We start from the raw sequence: 23,668 nt of genomic DNA on the forward strand, positions 1-23,668 counted from the left end.
AAAATAAAATAAAATAAATTATTAGAGTAATTGAGCCAGCCAAAGCTTTTTAAATGTAATCAATGTCCCTAAATTTCCTTAAATATATTCAAGCAGCACTGAAACACAGAGTATAAAGATTACTAGAAGCAAAAGAAAAAACTGTGTAAAAGATCGGTTACTGTAGGCAGCACCGCATGACAGTCTAACCCCTTTAATTGCCCTGGTCAAAAACACCTGGAGCTTTTGAGAACTTACCCAACTGGATTTATACAAGTAGAAAAGGCAAAGGTATTGCTTGGCTACCACCAGCAGAGATCCCTAGGAAGGTGGGGTCAAGTCAAAATTTGGGGAATACCATATACACTATGGAAGCAAAAAGAAAAACAGCTAACCCACATACAGAAGCCAGAGAAAAGGGAAGGGATGGGGACTGCCAGGGAGGAAAATCACTTCAGGGAAGAATTCCTGGAGAATGTAACCCAGAAAACCCTGAAGGATGCCATATTATTGATGACCTTACCTATCCAAGCGGCTACTCAGAAATTCCCGCCCCTCTTGACACTAGCAGACATGCACACATGACAGAAGATTCAGATTTTGTATCTTCCCTTTATTTATAGAAAATTTCCTCAAGACAATGCTGTGTGGAGGATGTGTCAGAACCAGAGGATGTCCCTGTCTTCTTCCAGGGCTCTTAATATAAACTCTGCAACTGGCAAACAAGATGTCACCATAGGGGATTTTTCTGATTGGCCAAAACCTGACCTGGCAGGGTTTGGTTTGGGTGTCTTCAGATATGCTTGTCTCGAGGTCCTCACAATTGCTCTACAGCTCAGAGCAGCAACTGCTAAGGCTGCCTTGGGAAGAAGATGATCCTAAACAAAGCTCTGCTGCTGGGGGCCCTCGCCCTGACTGCCGTGATGAGCCCTTGTGGAGGTGAAGACATTGTGGGTGAGTGCATGAGTGAGGGATGTTCTCTGGAGCTGAAAAACAGTAAATTGAAGGAAAAGAAAGAGTGCAATTTGCTAAGAAATAGTAGAAATTTCCCAAGGGTCTTTTTAATATTAAGAAATTTTAAAATTATGGCAGTTCCTCCTTTAGGAAACCAGAGCTCCAACCGACTCTCTTTGCTACCTGTGCTATTGGAGTTTACCAAGGACGTTGTTCTGTTTATATTATATCCAGAGACTATAGCCTGGAGGTCTGTGTGGCATTCCATCATGATTGCCTCAAAGACTAGGGATGTTTCCATGAATGGAGTATTTTTTTGTTATTAAAAATTTCTGAACTGTTACTCCCAAATTTCTCTGAACAACTTTTGAAGCTTTTCATATGCCTCCTATAGCATATGTTGGGGCAGATAGTTCCATGAAGTATGTATACTCTATAGATATAAAGAAAGAGGTTCTTTTCTTTCTCTCAGACTTACATTTCCACATGGGAATTGGCACAGGTGGGGAGTAGGTGAAAGAGTCCAGCAGGCTGAATGCCTTCAACAATCATTTTACCACGTGGTAAATGTGGTACTTACTCTCTGCTACCTCATATGTGTCACCTTGCTTATAATCAAATAAAATGGGCATGTAGATATGCTTTATGAATAGTAAAAACATGAATGTCAACTTTTTTTAACTTATTCCTATTACAGGTATAACTTCGTATTTTTTCTTTAGCAAAGTAAGGAATATATTTTAAAACTGAGAACTTTATGATAAAATGCTTGGTAAATTAAATTATTTTATTCTCAAATTGTCAACCCAAATTACTTGTTCTTCACCTTATCTAATGAAGTCTTATAAAGAGAAAAATGGGCAGGCACAGATTATTTGGTCACTTAGTCCCCTCTGCCTTTGTCGTCCATCTCTTTCCACCTCTCTTCATGCATCCCTTTCTCCCTCTTCCCTTTCAGGATCCATCTCTGACTCCCTGCTCCTTTACAGACATGGGCAGTGGGTTTGTAAAACAAAAGTTGGAAAGTCAAATAGTTAAAAGGGGAAGTGAACTGGAAGCTACTCTAAACTTCCACAACCTTATTAACCATAGCTGCTCCCATTCTGATTTTGTTTGGCAGTGGAAGTTTCACCTGCTTCTCCAGAGCACTTGGCTTTTTTTTTTTCAAATTTCCTTTCTTCAGCCTCACACCAGAGTGCCCCGGTCAGGCTCGACTTATCCATTAGGAACAGTGTGGGCAGTGAAGGGGACTCTCCAAACTGTAAAGCTACAAGAGAACGTTTTAACTCGTTTCAAAATTAGAAGAAAAATGAAGTTTTACAGTCTATGAAAATGTTTTAACTTTTTTTTTTTTTTGACGGAGTCTCGCTCTGTCGCCCAGGCTGGAGTGCAGTGGCCCGATCTCAGCTCACTGCAAGCTCCGCCTCCCGGGTTCACGCCATTCTCCTGCCTCAGCCTCCTGAGTAGCTGGGACTACAGGCGCCCACCACTGCGCACGGCTAATTTTTTGTATTTTTAGTAGAGACGGGGTTTCACCGTGTTAGCCAGGATGGTCTCGATCTCCTGACCTCATGATCCGCCCATCTCAACCTCCCAAAGTGCTGGGATTACAGGCGTGATCCACCGAGCCCGGCCTTAACTTTTAATGTAGCCTGGATTGTATTTGTCTTTATACCAATACAATCAGAAGCTGTAATTTTCCGTATTTTTATGGAGGAAGGCACCCACAAAAGCAACAGTGCTCGGGGCTCACAAGTCAGAATTCAGCCCTGGGCATCCCTGATCCTGGGCTTTGCGTGGTTCTGCTACCTGGGTGCCTGTCAGTCTTCCCCAAAATCTATGTAATTGTCAAAAATTGCAATTGTCATTCAATACACATGTTTGAGCACACAATCAGCTAACTTTTGGGAATTCAAAGATGAAAAATCATGCTGTCTGCCTTGCAGAGGGTGCACAAACCAGTGATGGAAACAGTATGGGGCACAGGAAAGCAGAAGGCCCTGCTGAGCAGGACAGTGGCCCAGCAGAGGCTGAAACTATAAAAATGACTTGGTTCCAGCTGGGCCAGTAGAGTGATGTCCTCCAGCAACACTCAGCGCCCAGGACAAGTACCAGATGAAAAGAAGGATTGCATGTATTCCACATATATTCATGTTTGAACAAGGAGTCAAAGTTTATTGTAAGGATAAGGAGTCTTTGTTGGTGGCCTGTTAAGTAACCAACCAGGGCAGTCATGCTGGGTAGGGAAGAAGGTGAGCTGAAGGAGGAACAGACAAACTTGGAGAGCCAGACATTGAGATTCCATTGAGGCGCTGGAGGTCACAACGCGGTCAAAAACATGTTGAGAGCACTTAGCTGCAAAGTTGTTAACTAAGTAGAAACCTCAAGGATGAATTTTAGGATTTCTCCAGGAAATCCTAAAAGATAACTTCTTTCAGGGAGAAAAAACAGACCCTTGCAAAGACATGAAAGGAAATGTAGTTTGGTTTGATTGGCAGATAGTTGTGAAGAATGTTGGACTGTAAGGCTGTCGATATCCTCCTCACAGAACTCCCCAAAGTACATTGTATTTGCTCCCTTACCGACCTGATTCTCCCACTATTCAGTTCATTCCTTGATGCTGTTTTAAGCAACCCCTGCTCTGACACTTTTGGATGCTCAGTAAATGAGGAAGGAAGGAAGGAAAGATAAAATGGTAAAGGGCTCACACATGTCTTGACAAAAATGTCCAGTTCGGCTCATTTGGCTGTACTTCATGGCTGCTGCTCTGCCCTGGCATCCTCGGATAAGCTCACTGCCCATTAGAGGAAAAAGGGTTTAATTTACCTGAGTCCTCGAGTGAATGTAATTGTTGAATCAGAACACTATAGACATTTAGTAACCTCCTTCAGAGGAATAAAAAAGTGGGGGCAATGACAGAAATTAAAAAACCAGTCGAGCTTCCACTTTTCATTTTAGACGAAATCAGGTGCTCTCCTGTAAGGACCACTACTATTAACAAAACAGAGACCTTAGAAGAATTGTTTATTTGTTATAAATATATAATGTTGATATTCTTGTAATAGTCTTTCTCGTACCCTATAATTGTTAGAAGAAATTCTTTTAAGTTAATACGTTCCTACATGCTTTTCTTTGGTTTAAAAAAAAAAAAAGGAAACTCTGTGTAGAAAGTGTCCTGCTCTGATCTAGTCCTGACAGGAAACGAAGTATAATCAACTTGTTATTAACTGAGAGAGAAAACTTAGGAAGCAGAGGGAAATAAACTGAATCTCTGAGTAAGAAAACTAAATCCTATGATAACTCATTCATTCCTTCCTTTGTTTATTACAATATTCATCGTAAGCTTATGATGTGCCAGGCACTAGGTAGGCACTCAGGAAATAACAGACGTATGACGTTCTGCCTTTGTGGAGCATATGTTATAGTGAGAAAGACAGAATCAGTTCTAACCTGATGACTACCAACGTTAGGCAAGGAGGAAGCAGGTGTTAAGAATATTGTTCAGGGACTGTGCCAAAGATAAAGCCCATAATATTTGAAAGTGAGTTTCTTCAATCACTTTCTGTATTAAGGTTCTTTCTCCCTGTGTTCCACCCTCCTGCTTGTCACCTTCACTCGTCAGCTGACCATGTTGCCTCCTATGGTGTGAACTTCTACCAGTCTCACGGTCCCTCTGGCCAGTACACCCATGAATCTGATGGAGACGAGGAGTTCTACGTGGACCTGGAGACGAAAGAGACTGTCTGGCAGTTGCCTATGTTTAGCAGATTTATAAGTTTTGACCCGCAGAGTGCACTGAGAAATATGGCTGTGGGAAAACACACCTTGGAATTCATGATGAGACAGTCCAACTCTACCGCTGCCACCAATGGTATGTGTCCACCATTCTGCCTCTCTTTACTGAAACTAATCCTTCATACCAAGTTTTACTCCCTTCTTCTCAAGAGATTTCCAGATCTTCTCATGGTAATTGCTGAAATTTTATCATCTCCCATCTCTAAAATCACATATTCCCATGTAATACAAGGGTCTTTCCATTATGTATTAATTAAATCCTCCTAGGAGAGATCTCATCAACCTCCTACTTTATTAAACATGCCCACAGAGAGAAGGGCACAGGAATAAAGCAGAGGCAATGTGTCGTTGCTCCCAAGCAGAAGGTAAATAAGACCTCTTTGACTATCAGGTGGTGAAATGCTGGTAGGAGGGCTCTTCCAGGATGTAATGCAGAAGCTCATGGCAGAGCTATTCACACTTCACATCAGTGCTGTTTCCTCACCACAGAGGTTCCTGAGGTCACAGTGTTTTCCAAGTTTCCTGTGACGCTGGGTCAGCCCAACACCCTCATCTGTCTTGTGGACAACATCTTTCCTCCTGTGGTCAAAATCACATGGCTGTTTCCTCACCACAGAGGTTCCTGAGGTCACAGTGTTTTCCAAGTTTCCTGTGACGCTGGGTCAGCCCAACATCCTCATCTGTCTTGTGGACAACATCTTTCCTCCTGTGGTCAACATCACATGGCTGAGCAATGGGCACTCAGTCACAGAAGGTGTTTCTGAGACCAGCTTCCTCTCGAAGAGTGATCATTCCTTCTTCAAGATCAGTTACCTCACCTTCCTCCCTTCTGCTGATGAGATTTATGACTGCAAGGTGGAGCACTGGGGCCTGGACGAGCCTCTTCTGAAACACTGGGGTAAGGATGAGTTCCACCACTTCATGGGTTTCTAATAATAGACTTCACTCTTCTCCCTAAGCCTGGGGCCTTGAGTCTTGCAGAGCCAGCCCTCCACCCCATCCCATCCCACACACATGCACATGAGCACACTGCACATTCTGACCTCAACAGCTCCACTTTCACAGAGCCTGAGATTCCAGCCCCTATGTCAGAGCTCACAGAGACTTTGGTCTGCGCCCTGGGGTTGTCTGCGGGCCTCATGGGCATTGTGGTGGGCACTGTCTTCATCATCCAAGGCCTGCATTCAGTTGGTGCTTCCAGACACCAAGGGCTCTTGTGAATCCCATCCTAAAAAGGAAGGTAAGATTGAGATTTGTTAGAGCTCAAACCTCAGTATAAGAGGGAGGAAAGTGGGAGGGGGTTGTGGACATGAATGTGGTTGAAAGTTGTAGGCGAATTGGGAAGTGGCATGATGTTCACACAGGAGGCCCCTCGGACCCATCGATCTCATGTCTGTCCTGTTGCAGGTGCATCACCATCTACAGGAGAAGAAGAATGGACTTGCTAAATGACCTAGCACTATTCTCTGGCCTGATTTATCATATCCCTTTTCTCCTCCAAATGTTTCTTCTCTCACCTCTTCTCTGGGACTTAAGGTGCTATATTCCCTCAGAGCTTACAAATGCCTTTCAATTCTTTCCCTGACCTCCTTTCCTGAATTTTTTTATTTTCTCAAATGTTACCTACTAAGGGATGCCTGGGTAAGCCACTCAGCTACCTAATTCCTCAATGACCTTTATCTAAAATCTCCATGGAAGCAATAAATTCCCTTTTATGAATTCCCTCTATTGAATTTTTCCCATCTTTCATCTCAGGGCTGACTGAGAGCATAACTTAGAATGGGCGACTCTTATGTTTTAGGCCAATTTCATATCATTCTCCAGATCGTATTTCATGTCCAGTAACACAGGAGCAACCACATACAGTGTATCCTGATAATTTGTTGATTTCTTAACTGGTGTTAATATTTCTTTCTTCCTTTTGTTCCTACCCTTGGCCACTGCCACCCACCCCTCAATTCAGGTACCAACTAACCCTCTGCCCTTGGCTCAGAATGGTTATAGCAGAAATACAAAAAAAAAAAAAAAAAAGTCTGTACTAATCTCAATATGGCTCTTAAAAGGAATGACAGAGAAATAGGATAAAAGAATTTTGAATCTCAAAAGTTATCAAAAGTAAAAAATTTTGTTACCAAAAGTCAAACTGCATTCTCAAAACTTTAAATTTGTGAAGAATGACAACAGTAGAAGCTTTCCTCTCCCCTTCTCACCTTGAGGAGATAAAAATTCTCTAGGCAGGAAAGGAAATGGAAGCCAGTTAGAAAAACATTGAAATAAGGCCAGGCACGGTGGCTCACGCCTATAATCCCAACACTTTGGGAGGCCAAAGTGGGCAGATCACTTGTGGTCAGGACTTCGAGACCAGCCTGGCCAACATGGTTACACCCTGTCTCTACTAAAAATACAAAAATTAGCTGGGCATGGTGGTGGGCACCTGTAATCCCAGCTACTCAGGAGGCTGAAGCAGGAGAATCGCTTGAACCTGGGAGGTGGAGGCTGCAATGAGATTGTGCCACTGCACTCCAGCCTGGGCAACAGAATGAAACTCCATCTCAAAAATAAATAAATACATATAAATAAATTTTTTAAAGAAGAAAAATATTAAAATAAGGCAATAATATAAGTGGGTATCTGAAAAGGAACAAATGCTTGTTCCTTACTTAGGGTTAGTGACAATGGAAAACGGATAGAAGTAGAAGCTACAGACCTATTTAGGGGTCCCAGCCCCCTGCTCCTCACCCTTCCTGGCTAAGGAAAGCATGAGCCTATGAGAGAGAAATCCTAGGAAGAACAAGACAGTTGAGACAATGTAGCAGCAGTAGTGGGTGCTGTGTCCTACACTGGATTCGTGGTCTCCTAATAGAAAATCTCTCAGAGGAAATGGGTCCACAGGGACCTGAGGGCTCTAAACAGCTATGAAATCTGCCAGGATATTTCTGTCCATGCTATCTGCATCAGTGAGTTTAAAATGTAATAGGAGAAAAAAAAGAGACAAAACATTAACATAATAATTGATACAGCATAGTTTTGTACAAAGAAACCTAAATTCAAATACATGACTCAGTATTTTGAAGCTAATATTTTAAACTTTACTGGGTAACATATCTGATTGACATTTCTGAACCTTATTTTTCTCATCCACAATGTGGGAGTGATAATATTTTCCTTGCAGAGTTATTGACAGAATTTGAATAATCTTGGTATATAGACAGTGCCTTACACGTAGTATATAAATACATAAGAAAACACTGCAGTTATGTTTATAATGGATTTATTAAAAAGAATGGATCATATTATATGAAAAGTACATTTGTTTTCCTTAGCCCTTTAGTGATTTAGGAGATTCAAGTGTAGACGTAAAAGTGAGTTTCTTTTCATATGTTAACTGGAGGATTTTTTTCTTTCTTGGGAGGCTGAGATTGGGTTGCTAAGAGAACTCTTAGGACAAGAAGTTGTAATATTTGACTTCGGTTTTTAACTCTCTAAGGGGTATATTCCCTCCTTATGGCCCATAAATTTTAAGTCAAGGTGAATTATATGCAACAGCAGTTTATCCATATTTACTTTGGGGAGGAGGTGGGGAGACTCCGGGAGAAAATAATTATAAATGCAGACTGGGAATTAGTAAGTGCAGGGAATCTGAACCAGTGGTGATCATGAAAACGTCCATCACAGAACACAGAGGATTTTTAGGGCAATGAAACTACTCTATTTGATACCACAATGGTGAATAAATATCATTATGCGCTTGCCCAAATCCATAGAATGTACAACACCAAGAATGAACCTTAATATAAACTATGGACTTTGGGTGATAATGATGTGTCAGTGTAAGTTCATAAGTTGTAGCAAATGTACCTCTGTCGTGGAGGATGTTACTACTGGGGGAGGCTATGCATGTGTGGGAACAGAGAGCATATGGGATACATCTATCTGTACTCTACAATTTTTCTGGGAACCTAAAACTTCTCTAAAATAAACTCTATTAAAAAAAAGAAAAGAAACGGTCAACAATAATGATCCTAAATATATAAAATTAAAACTGTAGTATAAAAATGGTCATATGAAAATGCATGAACGTGCTAAGAACTTTTTTGCAATAGGATTTAAAATAAATTTTATATAAATTTCAATGATTCATGAGCCAAGAACCCAGCATTCTGGAGGTGTGTGCATTTGTGTGTGTGTGTGCGTGTGTGTGTGTGTGTGTGTAAGGCTTACATTGAATGGCATTATAACCAGAGTCATACAGAAATACACAAATGCTCCCCTATTTAGAATCCTTCCCCAAGAAATACTGAGGAAAGCAAATATAATGGTAGTTGGATTTTACTGAAAGAATGTATTCAAAAAGTATTTATATAATGTTAAAATAGCATAGTTAAAATTAGTTTTATAAAATAGAGCAAATATATCTTTTTATCAGCTAAAAGTTCAAAGTGAAATCATCATTATTATATTATTATAATATTATTATAAACAGTTATAAATCAGGCTGCATGATTTTAAATTAAATGATTCTTAAAAATTAATTGTTATCTGAATTATTTCAGATTACATACATAAAGTATGACTTCATTAATAGGTAATATCACATTGTTTAAATTTTACAAAATTTCCAGTCACAATGGTTCATGCCTGTAATCTCAGCACAAGGTGAGGGTCCCTTAAAGCCCAGGAGATGGAGACCAGTCTGTAGTCCCGGCTAGTAGGGAGGCTGAGGCAGGATTGCTGCTTGAGCCCAGGAGTTCGAGGCTGCAGTGAGCTAGGATCGACTGCACCACTGCACTCGCTCCAGCCTGGGCAACACAGCGAGACCCTGTCTCTAAAAATAAATAAATAAATGAATGAATAAATAAAAATTACAAAATGTAAAAATCACGTAAAATATTTCAGGTTTGTACTTACCACATACAAACTAGAGATATGAAGAATTAAACATTACAAATAAAGCACTTCACACACAGACTGGCCCATAGTAAGCAGTTTATAGAAGTTAACAAATTTGTGTTATTGTTATTTTCTGGAGTCCAAGACAAAATCCCATGATGAATGACACCACAAGGATGTAAGCAACAAAATTCAGAATATGAGAAGTTCTACTAGATTAAATAAAAAGATTTCTCCAGCAAACAATTTGCAAAAAAGTTAAAAATAGAGAAAAGAAAAGCTATACACTTGAAAAAGACGGAAGAAATATAGTAACCAAATGCTGAGCTTTGTCTAGATTCATATTCAGACAAAACATCTGTTAAAAAATTTATATGAGGCAATCAGAAAAATTGACACTGAGTGTATTAAGGAATTATTTATCTCATTTTAAATGTGTTAGTGGCATTGCTGTTATGTTTCTAAAAAGCCATTATATTTTAGATTTTCACCATAAAAATGTATAAATGAAATATGATACCTAAAAATATCTTCAAAATAATCCAGTATGTGGCTGTATGATAGCTGGGTGGGTTTACAAAATTGCTCATGAATTGCTTATTGTTAAAGCGAGGCTGCTGATACATGGAATTCTTCTCTCTACTATTGCACACAGTTGAAATTTTCTGTAATACAAAGGTTTTTTTTTTTTTAAATGTATTCAGGAAAGTCCCATAAACATAGGCAGACAAGCATTCTGTTTGAAGTTATGTTAGTTTTTCAGTTTTTCTCATTTTTATCATATTTAGGAAACCCTGTCCAAGGCCTGCCCAAGACTGTAAGAACCTCTCAGGAATGCAACTGTAAACAGTGTGTATGCAGGAACTAATAATAACAAAGGAAAGCAAAGTAATGCTTGCTTTATTATTGGCTGGACTAAGCCCCCAGACTTGTTTATATATTCACTAATTCATCAAAAATACAAAAGTGGTCATTGAGTACCAGTGCTATAATAAGTACTCATAGTTTGTTGAATGTTATTAAAATAATGTGAAAACAATTACATTCATTACCTTCATAGAACTTACACTCCAGTGGGAGGAAAATACATATATTACATAATTCCACAAACATAGTTACAAGGTCTGAAACATTTATAAAGAAAAAGAATGAGGTCACGCCTGTAATCCCAGCACTTTGGGAGGCCGAGGCGGGCGGATCACGAGGTCAGGAGATCGAGACCATCCTGGCCAACATGGTGAAACCCCGTCTCTACTAAAAATACAAAAAATTAGCCGGGCGTAGTGGCGGGCGCCTGTAGTCCCAGCTACTCAGGAGGCTGAGGCAGGAGAATGGCGTGAACCCGGGAGGCGGAGCTTGCAGTGAGCTGAGATCGCGCCACTGCACTCCAGCCTGGGCGACAGAGCGAGACTCCATCTCAAAAAAAAAAAAAAGAAAAGAAAAAGAATGAGGTAAAATGAGAGAGTGTTGCACAGGAACCAGGTATAATTTGGGGGCGTTTAGAAGTGGCTTGAAGAAATGTATCTTGAGATGAAATAAGATGGTATACAGTAGGTAAAGGACAAGGTCGAAGAGGGCAGAGCAAATGTTTGAGAAACTCTTACAATATGAAAGAGAAGATGAGAATAAAATAACATGAAAATTATCACAGATTTAATGGAGAAAGTTCATGTAACAGCAAACAAGTTTAAAGTCATTCTAATTAGAATTCTTGATCTGTAAAAGTAATAATAAAATGCTAAAAACAATTGGAAAATTTAATAGAAAGATTGGAAAATTAAATCAAGAAAATCTCACAGTAATTTAAAAGGCAAAAAAAAAAAATGGAATATATGGTAGAAAAAATAAGATGGAGAACAGACCAAGGAAGTCCAACATCAAGTGACAAAGCTAGAGAGACCAACAGGGAAGATGAAGGGAGAAAATGATCAGAACAAATAATAAGGGAAAATTTTCCAGATATAAAGGATTTAATTCTTCCATGGAACAGTCTTGTCAGGTATTTAGCAAAATTAACAGACTCACTTCTAAATATCTCATTTTCAAAATTTCAGAACTTCAGGTGTTATAGAAAAGTCATAAAATATTCCAGTGGCGGAAACCAAAATGAAACAAACTGACAACAAACAAAATACTTCTATTATTAAGATAATGAGAAAGTCCTTGAAGTTCTAAAGGAAAATTATTTTTTATTAATAAATGTAGACCTTTTCAAAGTCACAGTCAGGCATGGAGAAAAAATAAAAATACCTGTGAATGTGAAAGGACATAAAATTTACATACCATGCAGTTTTATACTAGAAATTGACTAAGGATATGACCAATTGAGATTGTTAATCAGGATATAGAAAGGTAAGGAATCCAGGAAACTGGGTTTAACCCAGGATCTCACTGAAAAGGGATCCTACTACAGCAGTTTCTTGGCAAGCAAAGAATACCTGACTACATAAGTGATATTTAGAAAGTGATAAACTTTGTTTTTCAAATTTAGAATTAAGCTGTGAGCAAAGCCCAAGGAATCTTATTGCTACAACAGAATGTCAATATTTTCAGCTTTGACAATATTGGGGAAAAAAAAAGAAGATGTAGATACTTCATTTTGGCAACTGGAAGTGTAAAGGAGAGGGGAAAGGGAGGGTAACAATGCCAATAACTTCATCTTCCAAGAAGGAGGGGAAGAGACATTGCCCATACTTACAGAAGTCACAAAGATCAATATATTTATTACAATCACAACTGGAAAAAGTATGTAAAATGACTCATGAATTAGAACAAGGTTTTAGAAATTGGACTACTATTTCAGTTACAAAAAAAAATGGACTGTTATTCTTTGGCCTAAGCTATTCAGAAGCTGCAAGAGCCCCTCAGAGTTGGCCCAAATTACAGCAGGCTTTTATACTCCTATACTGACCAATCATTATAGGTGAGTTCCTCCTGGGAAGTTGGTCAAAATCCGATGAGGCAGCTTTCATCACCTAAGGCAATTCCGGGGCATGACTGACAGCTGAGGGCAGTCAGCCAGCAACATTCCCAGCAATGACAGAATAAATCGTTCAGTCTCAAAGGGAGGAGTTTAGGTACAGTGGAACAGCACTGACGACAGAAACACTGTTCTAGTTCCTGGGAGTACATATACATTCATGTGGAAGAAAACAAACAGATAAAATTCAGCATCTATTTAAAAATTAAAAATAAAACTACCACATGATCCAGCAGTTCCACTTCTGAGTACATATGCAAAGAAAATGAAATCTGTATCAAAGAGATATCTGCACTCCCGTGTTTATTCCAGCACTATTCACAATGGCCAAGAGATGGAATCAACCTAACTATCCATCAGCAGATGAATGGATAAAAAAAATGTGGTGCATATACACAATGGAATACTATTCAGCCTTATAAAAGAAGGAAATCTTGTCATTTATAGCATGGATGAACCCATTGGACATTATGCTAAGTAAATAAGCCAGGCACAGAAAGACAAATACGACGTGACCTAACTTATATGCAGAATCTTAAAAAGTCAAAGTCATGGAGGGGGTGAGGTGTGGGGAGAGGGAGGAAAAGGAATGAGATGTTGGTCAAAAGGTACAAGTTTCAGTTAGAGTGGAGGAATAAGTACTGAAGATCAATTGTGCAGCATGGTGACTAGTTAATAATATCATACAGTTGTCCCTTGGCATCCATGAGGGATTGGTTCTAGGACCCTTCCTGGATACCAAAATATAAGAATGCTCAAGTCTCTTATTAAAAATGGCTTAGTTTTTGTACATCACCTAAGTATGTTTTCCCATATACTTTAAATCATCTTTAGATTACTTATAATACTCAACGCAATGTAAATGCTATGTAAATAGTTGTTATACTGTATTGTCTTTTAAGTTGAATTATTTTTATGTTGTATTGTTGTATTTTATCATTTTTTCCAAATATTTTCAATCCATGGTTGACTGAATCAGAGGATGCAAAACCCACAAATACAGGGCCAGATGTATTGTATATTTGAAAATTGCTAAGACAGATTTTAAATATTCACACCACATAAAAAAATAAGTATGTGAAGTGATTGATATGTTAATTAGCTTGATTTAATCATTTCATAGTGTATACATATATCGAAATGTCAATTGTACCTTATAAGTACTCATAATTATTTGTAAATTAAAATAATTTAAATAATTTAAATTTTTTGAAATGTAACATTCTTAACTTTTTCTTGTTCAAATAAAGTTTTCTGTTCTTTATTTTCAAAAACTTTTTTGTTTAAAAATATCATCTCAATCATCTCAATTTCTATTAACTCAATTGATTCACCCTATTAACTTATGAACTCTCCTCTGAAGTTAAACATTCCATGATTATTGAGAAGGGTAAAGTTAATGTGCAGTAAGATCTTAGCCCACAGTAAAAAACAAATCTCAGTGATGTCACTCAATAAAGAGACTTAATTCCACAGTTTCTCCAGTGACTCAGGTTATATGGAGTTTCCAACGTCTCATCGTGCATCTACTTGCAAGTTCCATTGGCTAGTATTAGTCAAATGATCCCAACCTAACAGCAGAAAAGACTGGGAGATGTAAAGAACCTTATGGCATATTGACGAGCACCATTGTCTCTGAAAGATATGCTGATATTTCCTAAGGTAAGGACAAATGCTCACAACTGGCAGGTTGTTCTCTAGAACACCCATACACTTTCCTCCAAGTTATATGCCGACTAAGACTCAATTCTTCTTGTTAGCAAACTTATTTATAAAAAATGTACTTGTTACTTTAATTATCAATTAAAGATTATACTACCCAATGAAATCTGGGTGCAAAAAATAATTGTTTCTATGAAACCGTGAGTGGAAGAAAGGGAAAAAGACTTTGATCCTCTCATAACCAGGATGTGTTCAGTGTGACAATGTTGAACTGAATGTTCTAGAATCTGTGTTGGACTGCATTAAATACAGTCATAGGCTGCATGCAGCCCGTGGGCTGAGGGTTGGAAAAGCTTGTCTGCCTTAATGACAAACCCAGAGACTGAGATATAGACCATCTTCAGGGCTGAGCCCACATCAAAGGGGTCACAGTGTGTAGTGACGTCCCTCATAACCGGGAAGAGGGTGTCATCAGGAATGAACAGGTTACGATGTCAATGACAAAGGGAGCTCAGACAAGGAACGAGATGGCTGTGAACAGGTACCCCCACTGAGGGACCCTAGAACCAGAGGAAGCTCTGCCGTTTGACCTGTGTGCTCCACAAGAAACAAACTTCCCCTACACCACTCTACTGTGAGGAGGCTCTGGAGGCTGAGGTGCTCCACATGGCTGGTGTAGACATCTGCACACTGGAAGTCATTTCCAGCATCAGAAGGATCTGGAAAACCCAGTCCTCCTTCCTAATAAGAGGGATGAGCACGCTGTCTGGCAGCATCCCGTGCACAGGATGGTGTGTTTGGGAGGTGTGCATGTTACCCAGGCTTGGACAATCAGAATCTTTCCCCAAATTATTAAAACTCTGGTAGACACTTCAGAAACATATACAACAAAGACAGACACACACACACGCATGCACACACACTCACACAAAGAGAGAGATGAGATAAGGTGTGAGGTGATAAGAGAGAGGCAGAAAACAAAGAGATGCAAAAAGAAAAAGAGAACGAAATGCAGATAAATAGTGACAAAGGATTACAAACATAGAGAAAGGCAACAATGCAGTGAAAGAGACAAAAGAAGGGAACAAAGACAAAACTGGAGAGAGACACACAGAAAGAACTACACAGGGACAAAGAGACACACCGAGAGGAGAGGAGGATGCACAGATGGAACTATAACAGAAAGAGAAGAGAGAGATGAAGATCTCATTGAATATCTGGAACTAGTCTTCTGAAACCAACATTCCTTGTAACATGAATCAAATATCTTTGGGTTGGGTGTCTATCATCTGGAACCAAAAATGGTACTTTCATTGCTGGTTATGCTTTCTCAAAAATAAAAATTAGTCTTGATTGATGTGACTTGCCAGCCAGAATATATTTGAAACATCAGTCACTATAGTTGTCCCCAAACAATTCCACCATGCTTAGACAACACTCGCCAAACCGGAAGACAGGCTGGGATGTCCTAAGGCCATTGCACTGAACATCAATATTAAAGAACCATGAATGATGTGATGACTGAATTGATTTTCTACCTCCTCTGCCTACCCTTACTTTGCACCCCAAGATGCTTTCAGTGTCTTTTCAAAGTACAACCCTCTTTCTAGCCATGGTTTGGCTGGGTCACCTCAAGGTATGTTCCTTCACTTGGCAGTGGTTTCCTACCTCTGCTTAGTTAAGGAAGTTCCGAATACAGATAACTCAGAATCAGGTTTAATTATGGGAAAAAGCACTAAAGTCAGGTAAATGATTTTGTTTGTCATGCTTCTCTTGACAGGTCTGTGGGGGGAGAATGGAAACAGAGATGCCCCTTGGGGCCTGAGTAGACACAGCTTGCAGTGCACAGGCAGAGGCTCTGGGTCAGTGCAGGAAACAGAGTCACCGCCAGTGCCTTGGGGTGGGGATCACAGAAGGTGACCTGTGGCTGCGTGAGCCACTGTAGGACTCTGACCTCAGTGGGACAGGGTGACACAGGCAGCTAGGAATTCTGGGCAGGGGCAGGTGGGCATTACAGAAGAGTGATGACCAATCCCAGACAAAAGTCCTCAGGAGTCAGTGCAGGAGCCCTGGAGAAGAGAGACGAGGCATGATCAGCACAGGGTACCCTGAGGGACACACCCTCTCCCCCAATCCTCAGTTTCCTCTGCAGCACCAAACAGAGGATGCTGAGGTCCAGGGCATATCGTCATCACGTTCCCCAATATCTGTGTAACGGTAAAATCAGCTCATGAGGACACAGAACTTCAGCTTGATGCAGATACGTGGAGGTGGGGGAACAGCAGTTACCCTTCTGGGTAATACGAAGAGTTTGATTTTTTTAGTAAATTGGGTGACACTTCATCTCCACCACTAGCAGCCTCTTTTAGTCACTGAAAATGCCTACAGGCAGTAGCTAACAAAATGTGGCACAAAGTGGGCATCACCCTACTATCTCACATTCAAGATGTGGCTCTGTCCCCACATTTCACAAAAAGATGCCACCAAAGTTAAGGCCTGGTTCTAGGAAACAATCTCTGGAGATTCGTAGAAACTGGCAAACTTCTCCCCTAAGTCTTAACCCTCATAGCAGCAAATAGGCCATGAACAGAGACCACTGTGCCCTGGAACACTCCGCGCATGCTCTTCTTTTTTTTTTTTTTTTTGAGACAGAGTCTAGCTCTATCGCCCAGACTGGAGTGCAGTGGCGCGATCTTGGCTCACTGCAACCTCTGCCTCCTGGGTTCAAGTGATTCTCTTGCCTCAACCTCCCAAGTAGCTGGGATTACAGATGCACACCACCACGTCCAGCTAATTTTTGTATTTTTAGTAGAGATGCGGTTTCACCATGGCTGTTCCCTCTTATGCCTGTGCCCTCTCCCCTGACTGGATCATGGCTGAAATATTACCTGCTGGTGGAGGCCCTCGAGGTCCTACAAAAGGAAGTTATACAGAGAAAGGTCTTGTTAAACAAACAACCACTATATTACCCCAAAGGAAAATGACACATGTAGTTTAATTGGGGTTATATCCTCTTCCCTCCCATGTTCTTTAAGTCCTTAAGCACCCTAATTTAAAATCCCCCAAAACAAAGGAAATTGTCACTAGAAGGCAAGGAGGCCGAGGCTCTGACCCTCTTAATGGAGGAAGCTTTTAGAAAGGAGCCAGTGAGACGATGACTAACAGTAAGGACGCCCTGGAATAAGCTCTATCAGTCAGCTCTGGCAGCGCTACCATTCACCCAGTAAAATCAGATTCCAATGCCTCCTCCAATCTTGTCCTGTCTCCTCGCACTTCCTCTCAGGGTAAGGAGGAAAGAGCTACATCTAGAGACGGAACCTCTCTGAATATAGGGTCTGGGTCACAGCCCATCTTCCCCATTTCCCCCTGGGGTTCCTCACCTTTCTGACCCCTGTGACGGATGATAAGGCCCAGCCCGAGGAAGATCAGCCCCAGCACGAAGCCTCCAACGCCACTCAGCATCTTGCTCTGGGCAGATTCAGACTGAGCCCCTAAGGAGCAGAGCCTGAGTGTGAGTGTTTGTCCCCACACCCCATAATGTCCTTGGTACAGGAGGTGGAGATGTCAGGGGACACTAGTTCTCCAGTCTGACCACCCTAGGGAAGAGAAAGACCAGCCAGTAGGTCTTTGGACACAATAGGTGGGTGAGGGAGAGGAGGAAGCACACCCCTGCCCCTCAGGACTTCATCCATAACCTTAAACCCTAAGGCCCCAGTCACCAGCCCTAAGTCAGTCTCTCATAGCTGTCAGAGCTGGTTCTGGGGCTTTAGTAGTGTTGATATGGTTTGATTCTTTGGCCCCACCCAAATTTCATGTTCAATTGTAATTAACAATGTTGGAGGTAGAGACTGGTGGGAGGTGACTGGATCATTAGACCAGATTCTTCTCACCATCTCCCTTAGTACTGTCATTACAATAGTGAGTTCTCATGAGATCTGGTTATGTAAAACTGCGTAGCACCAACCCCCTCTCTCATGCTCCTGCCCCTGCCATGTGAGACACCTCACTCCCTCTTTTCCTTCTGCCATGATTAGGAGCTTCCTTATGTCTCCCCATAAGCAGAAGCCACTATGCTTCCCCTACAGCCTCAGAATCATAAGCCAATTAAACCTCTTCTCTTTATAAATTACCCATTCTCAGGTATTTCTTTATAGTGGAGTGAGAAGAGCCAATTAAACCTCTTTTCTTTATAAATTATTCAGTCTCAGAGATTTCTTTGTAGCAGTACAAGAATGGACTAACACAAATGTGGAAAGTGATCTCCCTGGTATCTGGAAAGACAAAGAGATCAGGATTCATCTGATGTGCTTGCCATGGGGCAACAGGTGCTCTAGTCTCCTGTGATTCCCAGCTCAGTAGTGATGTCAGGGACAAGAGATAGGATGGGAAGGATCAGCGGGAGCTCTGCCCTTTGTCTTGTGGGGCCCACAGTAAAAGGAAACCAGTTTCCCCTTACGCCACTCCACGGTGATGGGGCTCTGGAGGCTGGGGTGCTCCACGTGGCAGGTGTAGATGTCTCCACGCTGGGGAGTTATTTCCAGCATCACCAGAATCTGGAAGGTCCAGTCACCGTTCCTAATGAGGGAGGTGGACACAACACCGGCTGTCTCCTCCTGGTCATTCCGAAACCACCGGACTTTGATCTGGGCTGGATAGAAATCTGTCACTGAGCAGACCAGCAGGTTGTGGTGGTTGAGGGCCTCTGTCCTGGATGGGGAGATGGTCACTGTGGGCTCCACTGAGGGCAGTAACTGACAGGGAAAGATATAGGAGTGAGATGTGAGACCACACAGCACGCCTGCCATGAGGAAGGTCCCTCCTTGGAACCAGAATGGAAAGATACCTGGAGTCCAAGTCTTGGATTAAGGTTCCTTCAACAAACATAAATTTGACAATCACTGAGAATCCAAAAATAAACAACAGACCCTGGTTCCTGCCTTTATAGAACTTGCAATCTCGTAACAGAGACCAAAAAATTGAATGTTATTTCAAAAGTTTGTAATATTCGAAGGAAAAGTAGGCAGGCATTGAAAAAAACTAACACTGATCAAACATCATGTTTGCCCATAACTCAATTCCTTTATCTTCTCAGAGCGCTGCTCATGGTCAAAAATGACACACCTTTCCCTGCATATTTTATACATCTTAACCTTTACCTTTCTGGCCATTTTACTGCATTTCCTTTATTTCTTTAGTGTAAAATTATAGTAAATATTTAATGTATGCTTTATTTACTTGGTAATATGTTCTCTCATTTTCCTGCTTTTTCTTAATTTCCTTTTAACACTCAAGATAGTGTAATTACTAGCTGCCTACCCTACTCCATCCCCTTGCTATTGAGAATTACTTTCTTGTTCTGAAATCAGACATTATCATGTACGTTCTCCATAGGAAATATTCTGAGATCCATGCAGAGGTTGGTCTGGGTGAATGTGCCTGTAATGCAAACATATACATATAGCTGGGATTTGCTGAGGTCAGCAGGTAGCACCCCAATTAAATGGCACTTATGAGCCATTGTCTGGAAGGAATCTTGGTTTCTGCTTGGACTTGAACTTTTCTTTAGGCCCTCCTTCCTGGAGTCTGACTGAAATAACAGTCAGCTATGTGGGGACTTAACAAGATTTGTTCATCTTAAAAAGACTGAAAGTAAAAATAGAGGGCACAAATTCATGAGAAAAAAATGATAGAATAACTTTTATAGAAATAGACTTGAAATGGCAAAAATATAAATACTTGACAGCATTAGGATGTGGGTCAGAAGAAGGCAAGGAAGTTTTGTGAACCTGCATAGATAACACGGGGTCAGACTAGGGATTGATTAATCAGTGAATTTTCAATGCCTTGAAAGTATCATTTTGTCCCATTAACAGTGAAAACAGGCAGGAATAGACCCATTGCTGCTTCTTGTCAAAATTGGCTTTAACAAGGCTTTACTTCCCTTAGGCTGTGTAGACGAGTATTGAAGAACATAAAAGAATGCTGTGTATTTGGGGGAGGCTTCAGGTCCTGGTGCATAATTGTGGGTTGATTACTTAAAGTGTTTATCATGTACCAATATTACGATATATAAAGTGGCGATGCTAATCTGTAATGCACAGGTAACTGTGCTATTAAATGACATAACTTAGATGGTGTTTGCTAAGTCAATTGTCTAGAAATAAGTGCTCACGAAGCGAGTAAAATTGACGTTCAGAATGTTTATCCCTGAAGTGGATAGTGATGGGGGGAGGGAGAAAATCTACTCCAAAAGCAACCTGAAACTATTTTTATTCAATAATTTAGTGGCTTCAATCTATGTATTCCAAAGCTTCTGCTCTTTTCATTGTGCCATTTGTTCAGCTTTTCTAAGAAATTAAAACTGCCTTATAACACCATTCAAGCGTTGTTTTTATTTTCAGCAAACACCTTTTTCCCTAGACTGCATTCACAAACCTTACTAAGATCCAAGTCAATAAGAGTTTAAAGCATTAAGCAAAATAATAGAAAATAATTGATAAAGTCCATCTTTAAGGCTCTATTTATCCTCTGCTTTCCCTTGAGCCTAAGTGGATGGGCAGCTGAGCACATTTATTCATTAATTTAACAGAAGATCATTGAACTCATACCACATGCCAGTCCACGAGTCAGGTACTAGGCATGCAGTGATTAAAACACTCTCACCTCAAAGAGTTCCGCCATGAATGAGAGCCGTTTAGGAAAACAGAATTACGATGAATAATAATTTGAAGCCAAAAGTTAAAATATCTTATTTCACAACTGTAATTGCTGGATGCCCTGCGCGCAGTTGTGGAGCAGCCCTAACTCCACCAGGCCAAGCCTGAAGCTTCCTGCGGCGCGAGCTGTGCAAGTGGGCCTTGCTGGGTGGGGCAGTGCTAGTGGGGCGGGCGGGCAGGGGAAGAGGGCGGGCATTCGGGGCAGAAAGAACTGCTTAGCGAAGGTAAGGCACGAGGAGGCAAACGCATAAAGCGCGAGGCAAGAACATGCAGAGCAGAGGACAAGGCCGATGGACGGGGAGGCTGGGGACACACTGGGCAGCCTAACCCAACCCTGCAGGGAACTAAGGGATGCTTTTGTGCATCCCCCTGCTCTGCCCTAGATCCCCGCCCCTCCGATACTACCCCAGCCTCCAAATCCCCGCCACCTTCCTGTACCCTGGGATGGACCAGGGCTCGGTCCCTGAGGCCACGCCGTCCTCGCCCCTCTGTGCGCAGAGACTCGGGCCCCGGCCAAGGGTGAGCACCGCGGAAGGACGACGAGGCTCACCTTGCCGCTGCAAGGTCGTGCGTAGCTCCGCCTCGTAGTTGTGTCTGCACACCTTGTCCACCGCGGCCCGCTCCTGCTCCAAGAAGTCCTTGTAGTTGTTCCAGTCCTCGATGCTCCGCCCCAGCTCGGTCACCGCCTGGAACTCCCCAACGTCGCTGTCGAAGCGCCCGTACTCCTCGCGGTTATAGATGTATCTGGCCACACCCCGCACGCGCTCTGTCCCGTTGGTGAAGTAGCACATGCCCTTAAACTGGACCAAGAAATCCTCTGCGGGGAATCACTGCGGGTCAGTTAGGCCCCAGCACGGCCCTAGCCCCAGCCCCCAGCCAGACCACACCCTTCAGCCGCTGCCCTGACCCGGCCAGCAGCTGCGAAACCCGTCCACGCGAAATTGAGTTCTTGGCTGGGCCCGTGCCTCGTGCTCCGGACCTGGGATCCTCGAGGCATCTCTGCCCCAGCCCTGCCCGCCCTCTCTGAGGGCCTCGGGAATCCGCCTTCCTTTAGGGAGGTAAGAGGGAAAGCCCAGTCCCTGCCTGAGCCTGTGAACCAAGTGAAGAGGGCAGTCGGACCGATTCGACATTGACCTCTGCTCTTAGATCAGGGCGTTCTCGCATGAAATCCCATTTTCCATGGAGCTCTTGGGAATCTCAGAGACAGAGTTATCCACATAAATTTGAGAGTTCAAGGGAATAACGAGAAAGGTTCAGGAATTAAGCTTGTTCTCATCCTGATGTAAGTATTCTCTTGGTCCCTGGGCAAGAGACCAAGTAAACCCATGCCTGGATTTACTCTCTTTCTGCTATACCCGCCCAAGTGCCCTGTGAGGTTCACTCACTTCTGTGTTAGAAAGGACCTACACCTCCGGAGTCCTAGAAGGAAACATTTATTCATGGAAAGAGCCCAAGCTTTTGAATTCTATAGGGTCCAATTAAACTGAGTCAGTCACCAGCTTGGGCAGGTTACTTAACAGAATATCCATATCACAAGTATCATTACATAAAAGGAAAATCATGATACCTACACATAGGATGTTAGGAGGAGTGAGAGAGGATTTATAGAAAGTACTGTCCTGTGTCTGAATGGAGTGGTTTCTCAATATGTATTATTTCCCTTCTTTACCTCCTCCTTTCTATCATACTAAATTCAGTCCACCATCAACTCAGGTCCCTGAATCCCACTCAAGTCACCTTTTGCCCATAAATCAGTGAAACCCAAAGTAAGACTCCCTGTCTGTGGTCATCCAGTCACCTTCCCTCAGTACTAAGAGTTTGCCTCCACAAACTCTCCACTCGAGTCAGTAGTATAGACTCCTTTACCTCTAATACAGAGACTACAGACACCATTGCTGCCTTACATTTTCCCAGTGCAGAAAAATCCTACTGTGTCTTTGGGGAAATGCATATCTTCAAAAATCACTCCACGGTCACTTTGTCCTGTCACGGGTAGTGAATGCACACTTTGTCTCCTCTTTCCTCTCTCCTCCTTCAGGCTTAAACCTGTGGGATTGGGGTTGGATTATCCTCACCTCACCCATTATAAGGTGGAAATAAAAATGCAACATAGCTCTATTTCCCAAAAAGAATAAATGGTGATAAAAGACTGTGTTCTGAGATCATGGAGATCACCATCCCCCATACTCCAACCCAAGGAGAGCCTGTTCCCACAGTGGTGGCTCTTGAGAGCAGCTGCCCTGCACTTACTGGGAAAGTCTCTGGCCTCAGCCACTGGGGTGCTCAGCATCACCAGCATCACGGTCACAGCTGCTGCCCAAAAGCCTCCAGGGATCTGCAGAGCCATCTTCCAAGACATAAGTGAGACCAAGGAAAAAGCAGTGGTAGTCAACACAGCTCAAACCTAATGGATCTTATGTACCTGCCGGAAAGAATAAAAACCTCTGGATGTTTCCATGTGTGGTAGGATTGGGGAGTCCCTAGGAAAGGAACCAATCAGCACTGGAGCTGAAGGACCTTATCTGCCTCTGGGCAGACATTTTTCTGTGAAGATTCTCACTCCAATGCCTGGCACTGTTTCTTCTTCAAATTGCACTAGATGAACATTTGAGGTGAAGATTTCTGAATAGCTGAAGATTGAATGGCTTAGGGGTTTTAAGAAGCAAAAGACAAATGTGATTCGAGAGTAGAC

At 41.9% G+C, this 23,668-nt stretch overlaps 2 protein-coding genes across 5 annotated transcripts; one reads left to right on the forward strand and one right to left on the reverse strand.

Annotated features, from left to right (window-relative positions):
• The first annotated feature begins 798 nt into the window (after positions 1–798).
• LOC109027175 (HLA class II histocompatibility antigen, DQ alpha 2 chain) lies at positions 799–5,948 on the forward strand. The gene is made up of 4 exons (XM_031011834.3): positions 799–933; positions 4,556–4,804; positions 5,345–5,626; positions 5,794–5,948. Exons 1-4 carry the CDS (start codon positions 852–854, stop codon positions 5,946–5,948), a joined length of 768 nt encoding a protein of 255 aa, XP_030867694.2. The 5' UTR covers positions 799–851.
• Positions 5,949–15,960: 10,012 nt separating this feature from the next.
• On the reverse strand, positions 15,961–23,385 carry LOC101134815 (HLA class II histocompatibility antigen, DQ beta 2 chain). 4 transcript variants are annotated; one of them, XM_019030250.4, is made up of 6 exons: positions 23,227–23,385; positions 21,527–21,793; positions 18,717–18,998; positions 17,641–17,751; positions 17,149–17,172; positions 15,961–16,329 (listed from the first exon to the last, which is right to left on the reverse strand). In XM_019030250.4, the coding sequence occupies exons 1-6, from the start codon at positions 23,333–23,335 to the stop codon at positions 16,316–16,318; spliced, it is 807 nt and encodes a 268-aa protein (XP_018885795.1). In that variant the 5' UTR covers positions 23,336–23,385; the 3' UTR covers positions 15,961–16,315. The 4 variants fall into 4 exon arrangements, with proteins under 4 accessions (XP_018885795.1, XP_063563566.1, XP_018885794.1 ...); XM_019030249.3 differs by having other exon boundaries at positions 16,117–16,327; positions 17,146–17,172; positions 23,227–23,335; XM_063707496.1 differs by lacking the exon at positions 17,641–17,751.
• Positions 23,386–23,668: the final 283 nt, after the last annotated feature.

This window comes from Gorilla gorilla, chromosome 5, assembly GCF_029281585.2.
Source record: "Gorilla gorilla gorilla isolate KB3781 chromosome 5, NHGRI_mGorGor1-v2.1_pri, whole genome shotgun sequence".
Lineage (NCBI taxonomy): Eukaryota > Metazoa > Chordata > Mammalia > Primates > Hominidae > Gorilla > Gorilla gorilla.

Coding starts and splice junctions, on each gene's coding strand:
- LOC109027175 (XM_031011834.3), top strand. CDS start 852: ATGATCCTAAACAAAGCTCTGCTGCTGGGGGCCCTCGCCCTGACTGCC. Junction 934..4,555: donor TGGAGGTGAAGACATTGTGG/GTGAGTGCATGA, acceptor TTCACTCGTCAG/CTGACCATGTTGCCTCCTAT. Junction 5,627..5,793: donor GCCTCTTCTGAAACACTGGG/GTAAGGATGAGT, acceptor CCACTTTCACAG/AGCCTGAGATTCCAGCCCCT.
- LOC101134815 (XM_019030249.3), bottom strand. CDS start 23,335: ATGTCTTGGAAGATGGCTCTGCAGATCCCTGGAGGCTTTTGGGCAGCA. Junction 21,794..23,226: donor TGAGGCCAGAGACTTTCCCA/GTAAGTGCAGGG, acceptor GATTCCCCGCAG/AGGATTTCTTGGTCCAGTTT. Junction 17,752..18,716: donor CCCCATCACCGTGGAGTGGC/GTAAGGGGAAAC, acceptor TCTGCTCCTTAG/GGGCTCAGTCTGAATCTGCC.